Here is a 17,571-nt window from a genome sequence, read left to right as displayed (position 1 = left end):
TAAAGTGAATAAAAATAAAGCTCTGCTTGTGGGTCTGTTAGGGTGTATTTTTGCACAGCTATGCTTTAAGTTAAATTCTCATGCTACAATGGCAACATACACAAGGTGCCAATGCTATCATGCTGGTGTTTATTAGCTAAAATGCTTAGAGTGTCCATAGCATCTTTGTATAGCATTAATATAGTGGTCAATAGTTGAAATGAGCCAGACATACACTAGTTTCTCTATCATCCATCTTTCAGCGATTAAAAATTCAAGTGGATTCAGTACACTGAGAATATTATATTTCCAAATTTGTAAATTGAGTTTTTGAAAGTCATGAATCTCAGCACATGTTGAAGCATCTTTCCGTTATTGGAACTGATGACCGACTCTATATGCACCGCACAGTTTTTTATAGCCACGGTTTTTGGTTTTGGGGCAGAGAAAAACTTATTTCCCTGTTAGATATTCTGCTCACGCCATGTGTCTGAATGTTTTGACATACCACTCCTGAGCTGTTTTGCCTTCGAGACAGATTAGCGGGCTAGTGATTTGAAAACAAGCACAATGACCTCAGTAAATAAGTTCAAGTAGTTTGATGAAATCTGTTTGATTACAGTCATTCTTTTCCGCTGCCTCTTTTGTTGTGAACACCTCCTCAGATACTGTTTAATCAGAAGCTGCTGTATTTATGAGCCATTCATCAACACAGTGCTCTCTCCTACTGTTCACTGCTGCACACATTTCCTCTTTATCAGAGTAAAATGTCATGAACTGAGCTCAGATTTCTTTTGGATGGAGTCTTTACTCAGTCAACCAAAGGCTAACTAGCTAATTAGATCTCAGGCTACCTGCTGTGTTTGCCCTTGAGGGAGGCAGTGGTTTAATAACACAGACTGAGTGTGGATTTTTGGGCAATAAATGTGTGTTTGACTGTGTGTGTCAGTGTGTACATGAATGCCTTCCTGCATGGATGCATATACATGTGTGGTCACATTTTGTAACTTTGCATGTACATGTGTTTAGGAGAATCTATGTGTATGTGTTTGTGTATTTATGTGTGAGTTGTTTATTTATGTAAATGGATGAAGGTTGGTATTTCATATCTTAATGTTAACAATGTGCTCAACTTTAGTTTGTGTTTAATGCTAATGGACAATGTGCTTAATTCCTAACGTTTCAGGTAATAAATTATCTTACTGATGAGTTGGGTGGATATCAATTTATTCAAGGTTCTGTTCTTGCTGAAAATTAAATTTGTGATTTAGTAAACACCCAATTGACTAGTAAACAACCTGATAGGCAGTGATTTGACTCCAATATCCCTATTTATATGATGATATTGGGGCTACAATATCTGAATTTTACATGACCCCATATGACTTTCACACTTATTATATATTATATAAGGAGCTAGATGGAGAGAAAACCACCCATATAGCTTCAGACAAACTCATAATATTCATAATGTTCATATTATTTATTACACTTCTTGAGGTGTGTTTAAGAACAGAACTGAATGAATGCTTCCAATAAATAAATAAGAATCAACATATTTATAATGATTTTTTATGTGACTTTTTGAAATAGAAGTACAGTTGTTAAAATGACTTGATGAAGTAAAAAGTAATAGTGCAGTAATGTTTGTAGAAAGGCTAATTTTTAATATCTGTTTGCTGTGGTAGTTGTATTTGTCATCTCATCTCTTCAAAAATCAACAAAATACGTAACATGCCCAAACCTTTGCATATAACTGTATGTGGAATTCTTCAGTTTATATTATTACCTACTGTTAGACTGATGTAAATTACACAAAGACAAAATTATAATAAGAATATAATTATAATAGGTTCAAATAGTGCCTGATGTCAGTCCATTTGCCATTGTGATGTAATAAGATTCAGTTCTAGAATCCCACAGTGACGTGTTAGTGTTCACAATTCCCTGTTCACTGAACAAACGTGGTGAGACTCCAAACCAACAACCACAAAACTGAGAAAAGGTTCTCAGGTTTAAAAAAAAAAATCAAGATGAGTAACCAAGGCGTGTCTTCACAGTCAAGCTCAGTGTATAATGAGCTCCGTCTGCAGAGAACATTTTGTGATGGAGTCATCAGAGTTGAGGATGTCGAATTTCCAATCCACAAGATCATCCTATGTAACTGCAGCACTTACTTCCGGTGAGTTGATTATCTGATCTCAGAGGGAAGCAGATGAATGTATATCCCTTAAATAAGCAGAAAAACAGTTTGTTTTGTTTCTGTTAATAATCTGAGTCTGAGAAACAACTCAATCTCTACAGGGTTACATTGATTCGTAGAGCATTTCTGATAAATCACGTTTGTCTCAAGAGAAGATATGAAATACCTGATAGACAAAAAAAATTAAATAATTCACAAAGGACTGTTTCAAATGTTTACCGAAGGTGAAGGTTCCCTGTCTGTCTCTACACAGTCAGTAGTTGCAGATATTGATTTAGATGAACTGCCATTTAGGTGGGTACAACTTCTACAATGTGACATTTGGGGGTGTTGTAGTCTGAGTGAAGATTGCTTTTCATATTGAAGTTAGATTTGTGAAGTTTCTTAATGTTGCTTTTTAAAATTAGTCACATGGAAATGAACTTTGACTGTATATGGGTGTCATCAGTCCCATACTACAGTAATATTAAGCAGATTGTAGTATGTAGTTGTAGTATGTGGTGCTCAGAAATCTGCTAAAAAAGTTATTATGCACACTTAAAATAGCTTATTTGTTAATTTACACTATTGTCCAACAATTGAATAAACAAAGGAAACGGAGGAGCTGAAAAAACCTGAACTAAATCGTGAATGGTGGTGAAACGTTTCCAGAGAGATCAACTCTAGACTACTAACATACAGGCAGAAAAACAATGCTATATTTTACATATAAAGGAGAAAATCCATTATTCAATTGACTGAACACCATAAATGTACCCAGACTATTACAATATTTGTGCCCTAGGAGCCTGCAGTGGGCAGGGTTCATTAGCTTTAAAGCTCTGTGTACACTGGGAAACGCTCTATCACAGTCATTTTCACTGCTGTTTTCTGCTAGAATTTTCCTTTTCATTTTGTAACTTGTGTCGCTGAAAAGAGTTTATTTTGTTGTCGTCAGTGTGAAAATGTTGAATATTTATTTTCACTCTTCTGCTGTGCCTCCATTCTGACCCTCAGAGCTCTCTTCACTCGCTGGTCGACCACGGACAGCAAGGTCTTTTACATACCCGGTCTCTCACCTGAAATGATGAAACTCATCATTGACTTCGCATACACCAGCTCTGTTTGTGTGACGGAGGACAACGCACAGAGCCTGATGCTAGCAGCCGACCTGCTCAATGTAATGGACGTCGTGCAAACCTGCTCTGACTTCATCAGTGAGCAGCTCTGCCCAGAGAACTGCATCGGCATCTGGCAGTTTACATTTATCTGCATCAGTCCTGGGCTGCAGCACAAGGCCTACAGCTACATCACTGAACACTTTGAGGAGGTTGTTCCCTGTGAAGAGTTCCTGCAGCTCTCTGTGAAAGATCTCACTGGAATCCTTGGTAGAGATGATCTCAATGTGAGAAAGGAGAGCACTGTGTATGAAGCCATCATTCGCTGGATCGCCCACATACCTGAAGAACGAGAAGGACACATCGCTGTGCTTTTTTCTATGGTCAATAACTTTCTGTCACTACATTTAGTCAATATTTACATTTTGGTGACATCCTGACTGCTTTGGCATATTGCTTCAACACCTGTACCTTGGTTCATTTGGGAAGGACCAAGGAAAAAAAAACATTATGCACTGTTGCCTTCAAAAATAGTCCCCATTACCATTTAGTCCTGTTTGAGTAACATTTGCTAAACACTACAGTGCCCATTTGTTTTAGGAAATTATCTAGTTTGTGTTCAATCAAAGTATCAGTGGGACAAAGTTTTGAAAGATGGACTATCACATTGTTGTTTTTGGTCTATTCATGGGATTTGTTTACAATAACAGAAATACTGAAATAAACACCAGACTTGTCCTATAAAGCTTTGGCAGACTTTAGTAGGCACAATAAATGGGTAAAAAATATTCATAAAATGTCAACATGCCGAACATCAGTAGTTGAGTTGAGTTTCAGTCAGGTAGATTCTGTCCTCTTGTGCCTGTGTAGGTTCGGCTGGCCCTGACAAGTGCAGAGTACATCAGGATCCATGTGTTGTCCAATGAACTCGTGAGGAACAGCACCGAGTGCCTGCAAGTAACCCACAATGCCATCCAAACCTTGTATCACATCATCACAAACAGGCCCACGGTATCTGGTCTCTGTGGCCCTATTGCCCGTCCTCGTCTGCCCAATGCCATCCTGTTGGCCATTGGTGGCTGGAGCGGCGGCGATCCAACTAATGGCATTGAGGCATACGATATCAACGCTGACCGCTGGATCAACGTGACAAACAATCTGGAGCGTCCCCGTGCCTATCATGGCACTGCTTTCCTCAGTGGGTATGTCTACTGTGTCGGTGGCTTTGACAGGGTGGAGCATTTCAACAGCGTGCGCAGGTTTGACCTGAGCACACACACCTGGCATGAGGTGGCACCCATGTACTCCCGCCGCTGTTACGTGAGCGTAACAGTGCTCAACGGGTGCATCTATGCCTTGGGAGGCTATGATGGACATAATCGACTCAGCACTGCAGAGCGCTACAGGCCTGAGAGCAACCAGTGGAGTCTTATCGCAGCCATGAACGAGCAGAGGAGCGACGCCAGCTGCACAACGCTCCATAACAAGGTTGGTCATTAGTTATCTTCTAATGGTGTAGAAATATTTGGAATCATGATACAGGGAACACAGTAACCAGTTGACACCAAGAAATGTGCTACCTAACTTATTGTCCTCCTTTTCTCTTCAGGTTTACATTTGTGGTGGTTTCAATGGGAATGAATGCCTGCACACAGCTGAATATTATAATCCAGAAACCAACCAGTGGACATTGATCACCCCCATGAACAGCAGGCGCAGTGGAATTGGAATTATTGCATATGCAGACCATGTCTACGCAGTAAGTACATGAATGAACACTGCATGCAATCACGTATCACACAAACTGTGTTAAGTGAAAGGATTTGGTCAGCAGCTGTTTTAGGCCGGTTAGACTGACTTGGTGGTAGGTGTGACCTTGATCTTTTAATTTAGTTGATTAGTGATGTCACTGTTCTATGTACTTGAAGAAAACAAATGTACAGAAAGACTATATCAGTGACCAGATTTATTCCACAACAATCTCCAGCCATTCTAGCAGCTTTGTAAGGCCGTACTTAAGTACAGTGCAGTGTTTGGAGCTAAAGGCTAACATGTGTGCACTGATCTTATATTTGCTAAATATTAGCATGCTATTGTGCTGATGTTTAGCAGACATAACATTAACTGTGTTCACAATTTGAGTTTAGAAGGGCTCTTTATAAGTTTTCTCTGCTGCCAAATGTGGTTTCTTGACCAGGAGTGGTTAGCAGTGATGGTTACTTGCTTCAGCTATCGTTGCTTCTCTGTCTCCATTTAAACACTTGACCCAATACTCTACTTTTCCTCCCACAGGTTGGTGGCTTTGATGGCAACTCTCGTCTGCAGAGTGCTGAGGCCTACAACCCCCAAACCAACACTTGGCAAACAGTGTCCCCCATGCTGACCCCTCGCAGCAACTTTGGCCTCGAAGTGATCGATGACCGGCTCTTTGCTGTCGGCGGCTTCAATGGCTCCAACACCAGCTTTAAAGTTGAATACTATGATGCTACGACAGATGAGTGGACTGCAGCCTGTGAAATGGAGATCTTCCGCAGCGCCCTCAGCTGCTGCGTGGTGTCCGGACTCCCCAACATGGCCGAGTATGCTTTCCCTCGTGACGCCCTGCCGTTTTTCCTTTCAGAGGATGAGGAGGTGGAGTCAGGAGACTCTGTCTAACACCTTGAAATATGAAATAAACTTCTTTTTGCATCAAATTGTTTTTAACTACAGTGATTTTTATAATGTTTCAGTTTAAGAACTTGTAATTTTGAGGTTTTATAAGTATGCAGACACAGGGTTTGATCCAGAGGGGACCACCGTGACAATAACAGAATAAAGACAGAAAGTCCTGCAACCTGCCGGTGCATGTTATTTTCCAACCCCATCTGTTGTAGCTACATGGCAGTGGAGCGTTGACAAACAGCTGATGCTATTGGATAGTAACGGTTGCATTTTAAATGCATCACATTAAAATTTAAATCACCTTGATTTTAAAATTTATGTTATGTCTAAAGTTGTTATTGTTATGTCTAAAATGTCTAATATCTATTAATATTACTTTGTAGCAGTCACTGGATGCCCCGCTTTCATTGTCCCCCTTTGGTGGAGGAAGAAGGGCCAATTGTTCCCCTCCCAGACAATCCTGGTTGGGACATATACATAATATTGAATCCATCCAATTGTTTCCCAAATTTAACCCAAACAGAAAATCTGATCGGAAGAAAATGCGACTGAATGCGCATCTACTACCAAATCTACACAAAGTCTTCCATGTACCCATTCAGGTTTTTCATGCACAAATTGAAAATGTGCATGAAGACAGGTGGATGGAAACACATTTATTGACTGACACGGAGAGACAAAATCAGAGCGCAGGAGTAAAAGAAATAGGAAAAGAGAATAGAGTGAAAAAGAGAGAAAGAGACCTGCAGAGAGAAGCATGTACACGAATAATGTCAGAGGGATTCAGTCTCAATATAAGTTGGTGCTGTTACATGACTTTCTGGCTGATGTCAAGGACTGGATGTTCCACAATCTCCTCCAACTAAATTTGGACAAAACTGGGATTATTCAGGGGGAAGAAAAGCTTGAATGACTTCAGTCTGTCCTCTGTTTTGCCGCATGCACTCCCTCCTCTCTCTCTCTCTCTCTCTCTCTCTCTCTCTCTCTCTCTCTCTCTCTCTCCGTCTCTCTTAATCTCTCTCTTCCTCTCTTTCCCTCCTCTCTACTCTCTCTTTTGTCTTCCTCTTTATCTCAAAGAAAAAGCATTGGTTGCTCGTTGTTGGGCAGAGTCACCTTGAGGGGAAAAAAAGTGGAGAGCTTGCAATTGTGTGTATGAATACATCTGCATTTGAATATATAGTATGTCAATACGTTTGTTGTTAAAATCATTGATGGGGAATAAGCAATGTTCATTTTCATTCATTCGAAGCATAACCGGCCACGTCATTTTGACTCAGATTTTATGCCTCTAAAAACATTTTAAAACATTTTATTTCCTCTCACTTTGTCTTGAGTATTACACATATATTTCTGCTGAATGACTGACCTTCAGACTTTGTGAGTTTGTACATGAGTGTAGCATTTGCGGCAAGAAATAGACTGTATTTATGACTGCAACCGTCACACAACACATGAAGGCAAAGCAAGGGAGAGCGGTGCAGCTATTGTGGTCATTGTCGTCTTGTCGTGACTTAGCAGTATCCACCCTGACAAGGCTTAGAAGGACACCGGAGACAGACTTCAAAATTCTTATCAGGGTTTAATGCTCTGTCTTTTTTAAGGAAAAGTGCCGAAAAAATATGATGTGGAAGGACATATAGTACGTACTGCATCAACAGGTCACCTCTCTCTCCTTCGCTATGCATCTTGTTTACCATCTCCTTCTTCTTCCCAGAACTGAGGTCTTAATTCTTCTTTCAGGTTAATAACTTTGTGCGTTTTGTGTTAGTGCTGGTGTTCTTTTCTGTAACACGTTCAGACCTAGGGTTTTTTTTCTTTGTTAAAATAATGGCTTAAGACTTATAGCAAAGTTTCTCTCTGCGTATCTCAGCAGAAATCCAGATTCATCAGACCAGGCCATGTTCTTCCAGCCCTCAGGAGTGGAACCTGACGTGGTCTTCTGCTGCTGTAGCCCATCCACTTCTAGTTTCGACGTGTTGTTCATTCCAACACTTTTCTGCTCACCACAGTTGTAACGAGTGGTTATCTGAGTTACTGTAGCATTTCTGTCAGCTCCGCATGATTGGCTGATTGGATAAATGTATGAATAGGCAGGTGTGTAGATGTTTCTAATAAAGTCTATAACCCGAGTGGCTTGCAGAAATGCTTTGCCCACTTTCTATGTTTCACATTGTCATATGTGAACAACCCTCTGGCCAGACAAGAACATCAATATTGGATGAATCTACAAAACCCCAGATTATGTTCAATGGCAATGTTTTTTTACTGCTTTCTACAGTGTCTGAGAATGACCAGGCAGGTTAGGGAAGTATAGTGATCATAGCAACTAAACTGTGGTTAAGATGCCCATAACCATATGGTTATGGTTAGGCAAACAAAAACACTTGTCCAAAGTTGAGGAATGACAGTAGTCATGGCATAAAAATAAAGCAGAGCATCAGCTGAGGCAGAGCAACAAAGTCGCACTTGTAATATCTGATTGGCAACAGCTGTTTCATTCATGCTTAACAGTCCCTTGCTAATTTGCAGCTTGTAACATTTAAAGATGTTCATGGAGCTGTTATAACCTCGTACTTCTCACTATTACTCTGTTGATGTGCCCTGCTCATATAAATACAGTTCTCTGCTGCAGCTCCCTCCTCCACCTGAACCTCCTTCTTATGTGCTATATTTTTGGTGTGGTTGATTAATGCAAGAAAGATAATAGCCATGTATGTTTATTAAGGGACATTAGTCCTCTCAGTGGATTCTTTACGAATTCCCCCAATGGGCAGAGTCCTTTCTGCAAAATCTGTAGAACTGTATAAAGCTGTATAAATTTGCCAAAAATGTTCAGTTCCTTAACAGAAGTGTCTCTGACTGAACTGCCTGTGCGACTGCTTTCATTCAGAATTGTATATATATATATATATATATATATATATATATAAAATTAGCAGAGCATTTGCACACTGCAGTACATCTGAAATAGGCTCATGCATGCGTGTGTCTCTAGAAGATGTGATGAGAGGTTGTATACAAATACAGGATGACAATCCCAACTATTACACCGACTACACACACACACACACACACACACACACACACACACACACACACACACTCACACACACATACACACACACACACACACACACACACTCACACACACACACATACACACACACACACACACACACACACACACACACACACACACACACACACATTTGGAAGGAACCCTGACATGCACAAAGCACAGAGGTTTTTAAAAAATTATTAGCTAAAGTTGCTTGGCTGATGGTCGATGTTCTAAAAGCCCTTTGCAATACAACTTTAATAGCACTGGCAACAGGGTACACACACACACACACACACACACACACACACATACACACACACACACACACACACAGCCATTTTCTCTTCCCTTATTTGCAATGTCTGGTTTCTCTGTCTCCTCTACTTTCTGTCTCTGTTTCTCCTTCATCTGTCTGCCTGCTCTGTAGCCGAGGGCTAACACTAAAATACAGATTGTCGCTCATAAAACCAGTGAAAAACACACAACCAGTTATTGTTCTGTGTGAGCGACTGTCAGTGAACTGACAAACGACACAGAATTTGTGCTTCGCTGACACAGTTAGATCATGACATCATAAGTGTAGAGCCTGTGTGTGTATATGTACAGTGTGTGCATGTGAGCATGTGTAAATGCGCCGGCATGTTTGTGTATCTTAAATATTGTGCGATCTGATAATAATATTAAGCCAAACCTACTATGTTATGTTTCAGCATGTGGCCTGTATGTGTGTATGTGCGAGGTAGAAGAGGGGTTATATATGAATGTGTGTGTGTGTGTGTGTGTGTGTGTGTGTGTGTATACAGTGCCTGAGGGCTTTGTTCTGTACTGGTGCAATAAAAGACACATTAGAGAAAGAGAGAGATTACAGGAAAAAAAAAAAAACATCATCAGCCATAAATGGTGTTTTCTTTTTTCATCTCACAGAAAAAAAACAATAAATCTGTGTGGGTGTGAGAAGCAACAGAGCAGAGTTTCACATGATACATCTGCCTGGAAATCCCTAGAAATGCAATGAGCCACAGCAACATACATTTTTGTGGAATATAACAGTGTGTTTGTTGTAACATAATGAGACAAATATTCTGCAGCCTGAAATGTACCACTGTATAAGCTGTGGCACACTGTTGGTCGCATTTGAGGAGAAAAAAAAATATTGCACCCGGGTGTAAATAGTCTCATGGCAGCTATTCAGCTATTTACACCCATATGGAACGCCAAGTGGCTCTTAAAACACCATCTTTTTTATATCGTTAAAAAACGTTTCACAGGACCGTGCATAATTTTGCAACGCGTCATACTAGCACCATACACTGAGTGGTGTCTGCCACTATCAGATCAGGCGCCTATTCAGGTGAGATAGTATTAAAAGTTCTTATTTTTAGTATCATAATTATTATTCTATTCAGTTGCAGTTTGGTTAGGTTTAGATAGAAAAAACTGCTTGGTTAGATTTAGGAAAAGTATATATATACATACTTTTGTATGTATATATATACATAGTTTGGATTGAAATAGACCTTTTCACAATGTTAACCATGTGTTCGAAAGCTTTTCTTCCAGAACTTCTCCCATGTGACTCATTGAAGTGGTCCAGGAGAGCCTAAAACCCAGATGTAAATAGTCACATTGGTTGTCCACCCCAGCTGCATATAGTATCTGCCAAAGCAATATCAGTGAATAATTTGGAGGATGAAGAAAAAGAGAAGAAGGGTTTGGAAGAGAGCGAACACAAGGGTTAATGGTATGTGTATGCGTACTGAGTCGAGGGTGGAATAATGCTTAACGCCTGTCTCACCCTCACAGTGTGTGTGAGGCAGGTGTGTGTGTATTTTAGAGGTGATGAACAGACAACAGCTTCCCAATTGGAAAGGATTCAATTTATACCCAATCTATCCTCTGTCTCCATCTCTTTCACACACACACACTCCGTAGGACAGCTCCTACACTCCCTCTTGACCTCTGTGTGACCTCTGTCTGTTTCCTCTTACCTGCATGTCAGTCATATGAAATCAGACCGACAACACCGCTCTGCTTTAGCTCAGAGTTCTTGGCCTGTTCACCGTCCAACAGTTACGTAGGAGGATGAGGTTTTTCCCCCAAGTGCACAGTGAAATATTACAGACCGATCTGAGATGACTACTGATGCGTTACCCAGTAAAGTCAAGCTGCAGAGTGAGGAAGAACATCGCAGACAGCAGCAGAGTAGAGATGAGTTAAGTTTAAAGGGTAAATGTGATTTATTGTAACTTGGGTCATGTTTTTATAGTTTGGATCACAGATTCCTGTGTTAATAATATCATATGCTGAGATCTGGGAACATGGTGACATCGGTAAGACAAGGTAAGACGAGCAATCGGATAGTCAGACGGTGTTAAACAAACCGTCAGTGCAAAAACATTTACCCAACTGTCCCTACTGTGGATTTATTTTACGATAAATCAACGCCCGTTCATTCCAATGATAATTGCTGTTTCTGTTTCTAGTTTGCTTGTGTTGGGCAGCCCACCTCACATGTGCACCTGTTGGCTCGTCCCATAGGCTTCACATTAAGATGACATCACATACATAAACATCTAGGTTTTATAGGCTTCAGGAAAATCTTGCTAATATCAAAACTTCATGGTTTAAAAATTCATGACTAAAAGATGAACGACTGATCTATCTTTGATAGATCTTTGATTTTTAGTTGGAAACTTTGGAAGCAGGGCTGACTTGACATGTATCCAGCTCTCTTAAAACATCCATGGAGAATACAAACTGGCCTTCTGGTTCAACTTACAGTATTCACTATATAACACACCTTTTTTCTGCAGAATGAAGGATGATTGCTAACATTTTTGATTTTGGGATGTTTCTATTTTACCTCAAAATAAAATAGTTTAGACTATTGTCTATTGTATGTCTCTGTTATGGAGGAGGAACCTTGTTGAAGCTTGCCCAATTTTCCTCATTCATGCTCAGTCTCTACTGTGTGATGTGATATTCTGTTTATATGTTGTGCTGCAGCACTGTGCACGGAGCATTTTCTTCCCATGCTTTACTAAAAACAAACTCCACCAACTCTTGTCATGTGGCCATTAAAGTGAGGTGAAGTGAACTGTGAAGCTGTCTCAGACTGTGATTTTGGGCTATATAAATAAAATAGACTTCACTTCACTTAACTTGCCTGCACTTCAGTGTAACAATGTTCCCATGCTCCCACATCTCAGCAATGACTTTAGTGGGTACAATGTTATCATAACTGACAGAAATGATTGCTACAAAAATAAGATACAAGTTGAAATAACAAAATTTCATAATAAATTAATATTATGCAACTTCTGAGGCAAATGATCTTGCTGACAAGGATGCACTGTGTTGTTAGTATTGTATGTACACCATGTGCACGGTTGTTGCTGGATGTCCTCTCCCTCCAGCCCTCAGCAGACCTGTACCCAGGGACAGACTCCTCTATCCAGGCTGTCTGTGCAACAGCCTCCCCTGACAGCACAGGAGGTCAAACCACTGTCACTCACATTGATATGGAGAGAAAGACAGAGAGAGAGACAGAGAGAGAGAGAGAGAGAGAGAGCAAAGTGAATATACAGCGGGGAGATAAGTAGAGAAAGAGGGAGAGTGAGAAGAAAGGGCACATACAGAAGGGAAGAGGAAAGAGAGGAGATGAGAATCCAAATGAATCTTCTTCACCCAGCGGACAGACTGTCAAGATCTGTGTGTGTGTGTGTGTGTGTGTGTGTGTGTGTGTGTGTGTGTGTGTGTGTGTGTGTGTGTGTGTGTGTGTCTTACCTACTAATTGAAATGCGATGAGGTGTGAAACACCCCTTTAAAAGACCTATCACCATGTGTGAGGCTAAACGTGTGTTTGAGGGGGGTATACGTGCATATATATTGGCGTGCGTGTGCGCGTGTGTGTGTTTGTGTGTGTGTGTGTGTGTGTGTGTGTGTGTGTGTGCATTACATATCAACTCCTTTAGACCATACATACAAAACAGTGTGTGTGTTTTTATGTGTGTGAGTGTGTTAAATACAAATATGTGAGCATCATGCACAATTAGGGATGTCCCTGTTTGCATGCAACATATTAGTAGCAATTACATTAATACATGTTGACAAGGAGAGCATGCAACGTAGAAGTATGTGCCACAATATGCATCATGCAAGTTAATATTCATGTTTGTTTACCTGTACAAAACAATAAAGTATGAAAGCTTGGCAGTTCCTGTGCATGCCTGTGTGTGTGTCTGTGTGTGTGTGTGTGTGTGTGTGTGTGCGTGCATGCGTGCATGCGTGTGTGTGCGTGTGTAAGTGAATGTGACTGTGTGTGTATGTGTGTATATAATTTCATTTTGCTGTCTCAGCCTCTTGTTAAGGAGCCATTTAGAGCTCAGGTTGAGTTTCTTCAGCGCCTCCTGACACTTCTTTCCTCCTCACTGCCTCTCTGACTTCCACCATCTTTTCTCCATCTCTGTCTCATTATCTCTGTCTCTTCCTCTGTCTGTCGTCTCTCACCCTCTGTTCTCTCACTGTCGTCTCTCTTCCTGTGCGGTTACTTCACTACACAGTGTTTTACCCATTCATCAGTGGGTCATGTCACTGGTTATCATCATTGTTTTCATTCTTTGCAGTTAGTAATGGGCAAAATCATGACACAATCTTCGAAGTGTCCTGGAAGGAACTTAATGTGGAACTGAAAAGAGAGGCAAAGATCTGAGACCACCATTTGACTTCAGTTATTAAGCAAATTTGCCTACAGGCTTCCATAGAATTTAGTATATATTAGAAATAAAGTTTCCAAAAATCAATGAATAATGAATTAATATTTACTTTCATTTATCAAAACAAATATTTTGTACCATGCTACATAGTTCTTTCCAGGAACCATCCCAGGAAATCATTTTGAAATTATACAGACCCATAAAAATTAAAAAAAAAACCTTACTCACTGATCTTAGTAGAAGGTACTTGCTAAATTATACAGCATATTAAATAAAGCAGAAGTAACACCAGTCAATGCAGTTTTTCATCATGCAGCCTGTGTGAGTTTTCACTTAACAGAGGAATATTTTGGCTTATTACTAAAACAGTTTTTGCTGTGGTAATTGATACTATGTAGTTGCAGCACAGTCCTCCAGGAGCATGCACTGTAAGTGTGTTTATGAATGCGTGTTTGTATGCGTGTGCTTTTTAACAAACACCACACCACCACCAAAGTGTGTTTGCTGCATGTGTGAATGTCACTGCCTTGCATCAACGTGATTCGATGTGTGTGCTTGTAAATATAATGGAGTTTACAAGTGGGTCTTTGCTCATGTACATACAACCTATGGGCTGCAGGTGTTTGCATATAGATGCTCATGTGCATGTGTGTGTACGTGTGTGTTTGTAGTTGTGTGTGTGTGTGTAAGAAGCTTTCTATATGTTCCTATCAGATTGGTGAACCATGATATTACACTCAGAGCTTTTATACATATTCATATATTTGCACACACACATAAACACACTGACACTGAAAGTCACTTGGCCTCGAAGGCCCTATTAAAATGAAGCTGTGATATCATCAGGCATAAATATCCATATTTTTTATAAAATGTATATACAGTTTTTTTTTTTCAGAAAGGTAAACACGTCAGGGCTGGAACATGGCACACACGTGGTAATGCCTGCACCAATTGCAACCAGCTCAGCTAAAGAACATGAGGTGCCATTTTAAAGTATTTCCCACCCTCTCATTTTTATCTCTACACTCAAACTCAGCAAAGAACGACTGACTCTGTCAAGGTTTTTACAGCATCTCAATAGCCGAATTTTTGGACTAGATTTTCTCCAAACCTCTGTAAGCCTGACATCACAGATGGTGATGGGATTACTGAAAATGTAGTAAGCAAAAATGTATATGGTAACGTTTCAGCTCCTAATTAAACAAACATACACATGTTAATAAATATAGTATAAAACTCAGTTTCCAAAGTACAAACAACATGGCTACTCGAGTGAGCTGTGAAAGAAATTATGTTTTTCTACAATTAATTTGCAACAGCAAATACATTAGGACCAAGTTATGTTTTCTAATACCATAAAAAGGATATGTTGTTGATTCACAAATCGCAAATATGTTTATACTGAACCTTTTTTTCAGCTGAAATATCAGCTCTTGCAGTGCAATAGTGACTAAAGCATTATTAAATTTGTTTTATGATTATGTTTAGACTCTCACAGCACTTAGTTAAAGTCAGGGAAAGATCATGGTCTAGTTTAATACAGACAGCGTGAGCTCAGACAAATGGTGTTTATTTAAATCCAGCAAAAACCACAATCTTTCCCAACCTTAACCACAGTGGTTTTGTTGCCTTAACCTCAGCACAGATGGGACCGTGGACGCGAAGTTCAGTCTCAGGTGTGACACTTATCTCCCAGTGGAGACTCCACTACCATTAATGAGTGTAGCACTTTGTTCATTCAATAAATAGATAAAAAAATAAATAAATGTTGCCTCTGAACATAATGCAGCCAGTAATTGGGAAAACAGTTTAGTAGTATTTACTAAGCGACTCCTTTACACCTCAGCATGTGATATCAGACATGAATAAATATGAGACAAATAACCTGGGAGCATCTGAAACCCATTTCATTGTGTGGTGAGCTTCCAGTGTTTAACCACAGGGGATCACACATGTATGAAGGCACATTGTGGTCAGTGATAGTAAAATCAAAGATTGCCTTTGGGATGTTTTATTGACTCATAAAAGCGAAGGAAAACATATTTTCCATTAAAATAATGAGGCAACACTTCATCTTAAATAGGCTTATCATAGAGTTTTGTGTTCGTTTAATAGTCAAAACTTCTCTCAGTGGGTTGATTTTCTATTTTAGGGCTAAAATATTGGACTGACTGATCAGTTATGGTGTTCGCTGTGTAGGTTTGATTTCCACAGTCCTTCTGCTTTATGCATGATTTAAGGTGAAAACTACATACTGTAGGGACAGTGTATGAACTATTTAAACCATCACCTGCTAAAGGCCAGAAGGTCAGGCATGCTGGGAAACAGGAATTAACATATGTAAATGCTTTGGGGCAATATACTATGTTTGTCTTTTCTTCCCATTTTCTGTGTGTTTCACAATCTCTCTTCTTTTTTCTAATGTCTATGTTATACATATACATAAGGTTCATTTTATTTGGAAATACAGTTATTTTGTTTGTTTATCAGGTTCCTGATTAGTTATTGTGTCATAGCAGTCATTCTTCATGGGGTCACAGAATTTAACATGTTTATAAATTAACACAACTGATGACATCATTTTAAGAAAATACAATGCAGAGCACCTACAATAATTTCAGATTTCCGTTGGTTAAAATCTTTCATTACATGTCCTATAACACCACATGTTTACAGGACAAATAGACTTTGTGGTCTTTTAGGCCCCACTGCATTTTGCTGCTGACCATGTTGGCTCGGCATGCAGTGGTCCTGCACTGTGACTCCATGCTGTATAGGTAGGCACGCACGCACACATACACGCACATATATACATATATACATATATACACACACACACACACACACACACACACACACACACACACACACACACATATACACACACATACACACATACACACACTGACAGTAGCCATTATAGCTAGGAAGACTTTTTTTCAGGTCCAGTGAATGTTAGAATTAGTATCATTAGTGGACCAAAGGCAATAGAAGAAAATCAATATCTTTAGTGGGAATAGGAGAAAATCAATCACCTTTTAATAGAAGGTCATTTGTCTATAGAGGTAAAGTACTGGCAGATGGTAGCCAATTACAGTCAATGGGATCTTCCATGTGGCCAATAGTAATCTAAGTAACAGTGTTATAGAGACCAACTTCAATATGAATCATTGGAATCCGGTGAGAGCATGTGATGGTTAGTCATGCTAAATTTACTCCGTAGCTAAAGCTAATGTGTTGGTGTTTTCCGATAAAGATTGGATGGGTTACAATTAGTAAGTTGTGTATTATGGTTTAAGAGATAAATATCTGATAAACGACAGAATCTGAATCCCGTAGCAGTAGTTTGCACGATATCATGCTAAACTAAGATGGTGAACATGGCAAACATAAAAGTACAAACTCGCTGTGTCATTAGCATTGCTGTAGATTTAGTCTTGTTTACAGCAACACAGACTGAAAACCCAACTCAGGGTTTGAACAGGAGTTTTAAATCAGCACATGATACTGATACAAAAGCTTAGAAATTTTTACCTCCACCACCTTCTTGTCACACAGATACACACAAGCCATATGCACACAGACACACAATCATATTAACTTACAGAAATACTTACTCATATGAATAAGAAAATACAGAGAAGGAATCTGTGAGGCAACAGTTAGCAGAAAACACAGGGAATACAGAGGAAGGCTTAGACTGTTTTTAAAATGGGCCTCACACTAAACTATCCTGGTTTCTCATACTGTAATTTAAAAATGTTGACTCTTAGCCAAATTTTGTCTCAGGGAATACAAGCTGTTGAGTGTAAAGAAATTACAACAAATCAAGACAAAGCATGCATGACTGCA

General features: G+C 39.6%; 1 protein-coding gene across 1 annotated transcript; it reads left to right on the top strand.

Annotated features, from left to right (window-relative positions):
* The first annotated feature begins 1,646 nt into the window (after positions 1 to 1,646).
* Positions 1,647 to 5,934, top strand: LOC130183249 (kelch-like protein 10). The gene is made up of 5 exons (XM_056398516.1): positions 1,647 to 2,161; positions 3,179 to 3,662; positions 4,150 to 4,767; positions 4,889 to 5,038; positions 5,572 to 5,934. Exons 1-5 carry the CDS (start codon positions 2,013 to 2,015, stop codon positions 5,932 to 5,934), a joined length of 1,764 nt encoding a protein of 587 aa, XP_056254491.1. The 5' UTR covers positions 1,647 to 2,012.
* Positions 5,935 to 17,571: the final 11,637 nt, after the last annotated feature.

This window comes from Seriola aureovittata, chromosome 16, assembly GCF_021018895.1.
Source record: "Seriola aureovittata isolate HTS-2021-v1 ecotype China chromosome 16, ASM2101889v1, whole genome shotgun sequence".
In the NCBI taxonomy this organism is placed as follows: Eukaryota; Metazoa; Chordata; class Actinopteri; order Carangiformes; family Carangidae; genus Seriola; species Seriola aureovittata.
The sequence above is the reverse complement of the archived record's forward strand: the minus strand, read 5'-3'. Positions and strand labels throughout refer to the sequence as shown.

Bases quoted from the DNA above. Each gene is read 5' to 3' on its own strand.
- LOC130183249 (XM_056398516.1), top strand. From the start codon at position 2,013: ATGAGTAACCAAGGCGTGTCTTCACAGTCAAGCTCAGTGTATAATGAG. The intron at 3,663-4,149 runs GTCAATAACTTT...GTGCCTGTGTAG, and splicing joins TCGCTGTGCTTTTTTCTATG to GTTCGGCTGGCCCTGACAAG. The intron at 5,039-5,571 runs GTAAGTACATGA...TTCCTCCCACAG, and splicing joins ATGCAGACCATGTCTACGCA to GTTGGTGGCTTTGATGGCAA.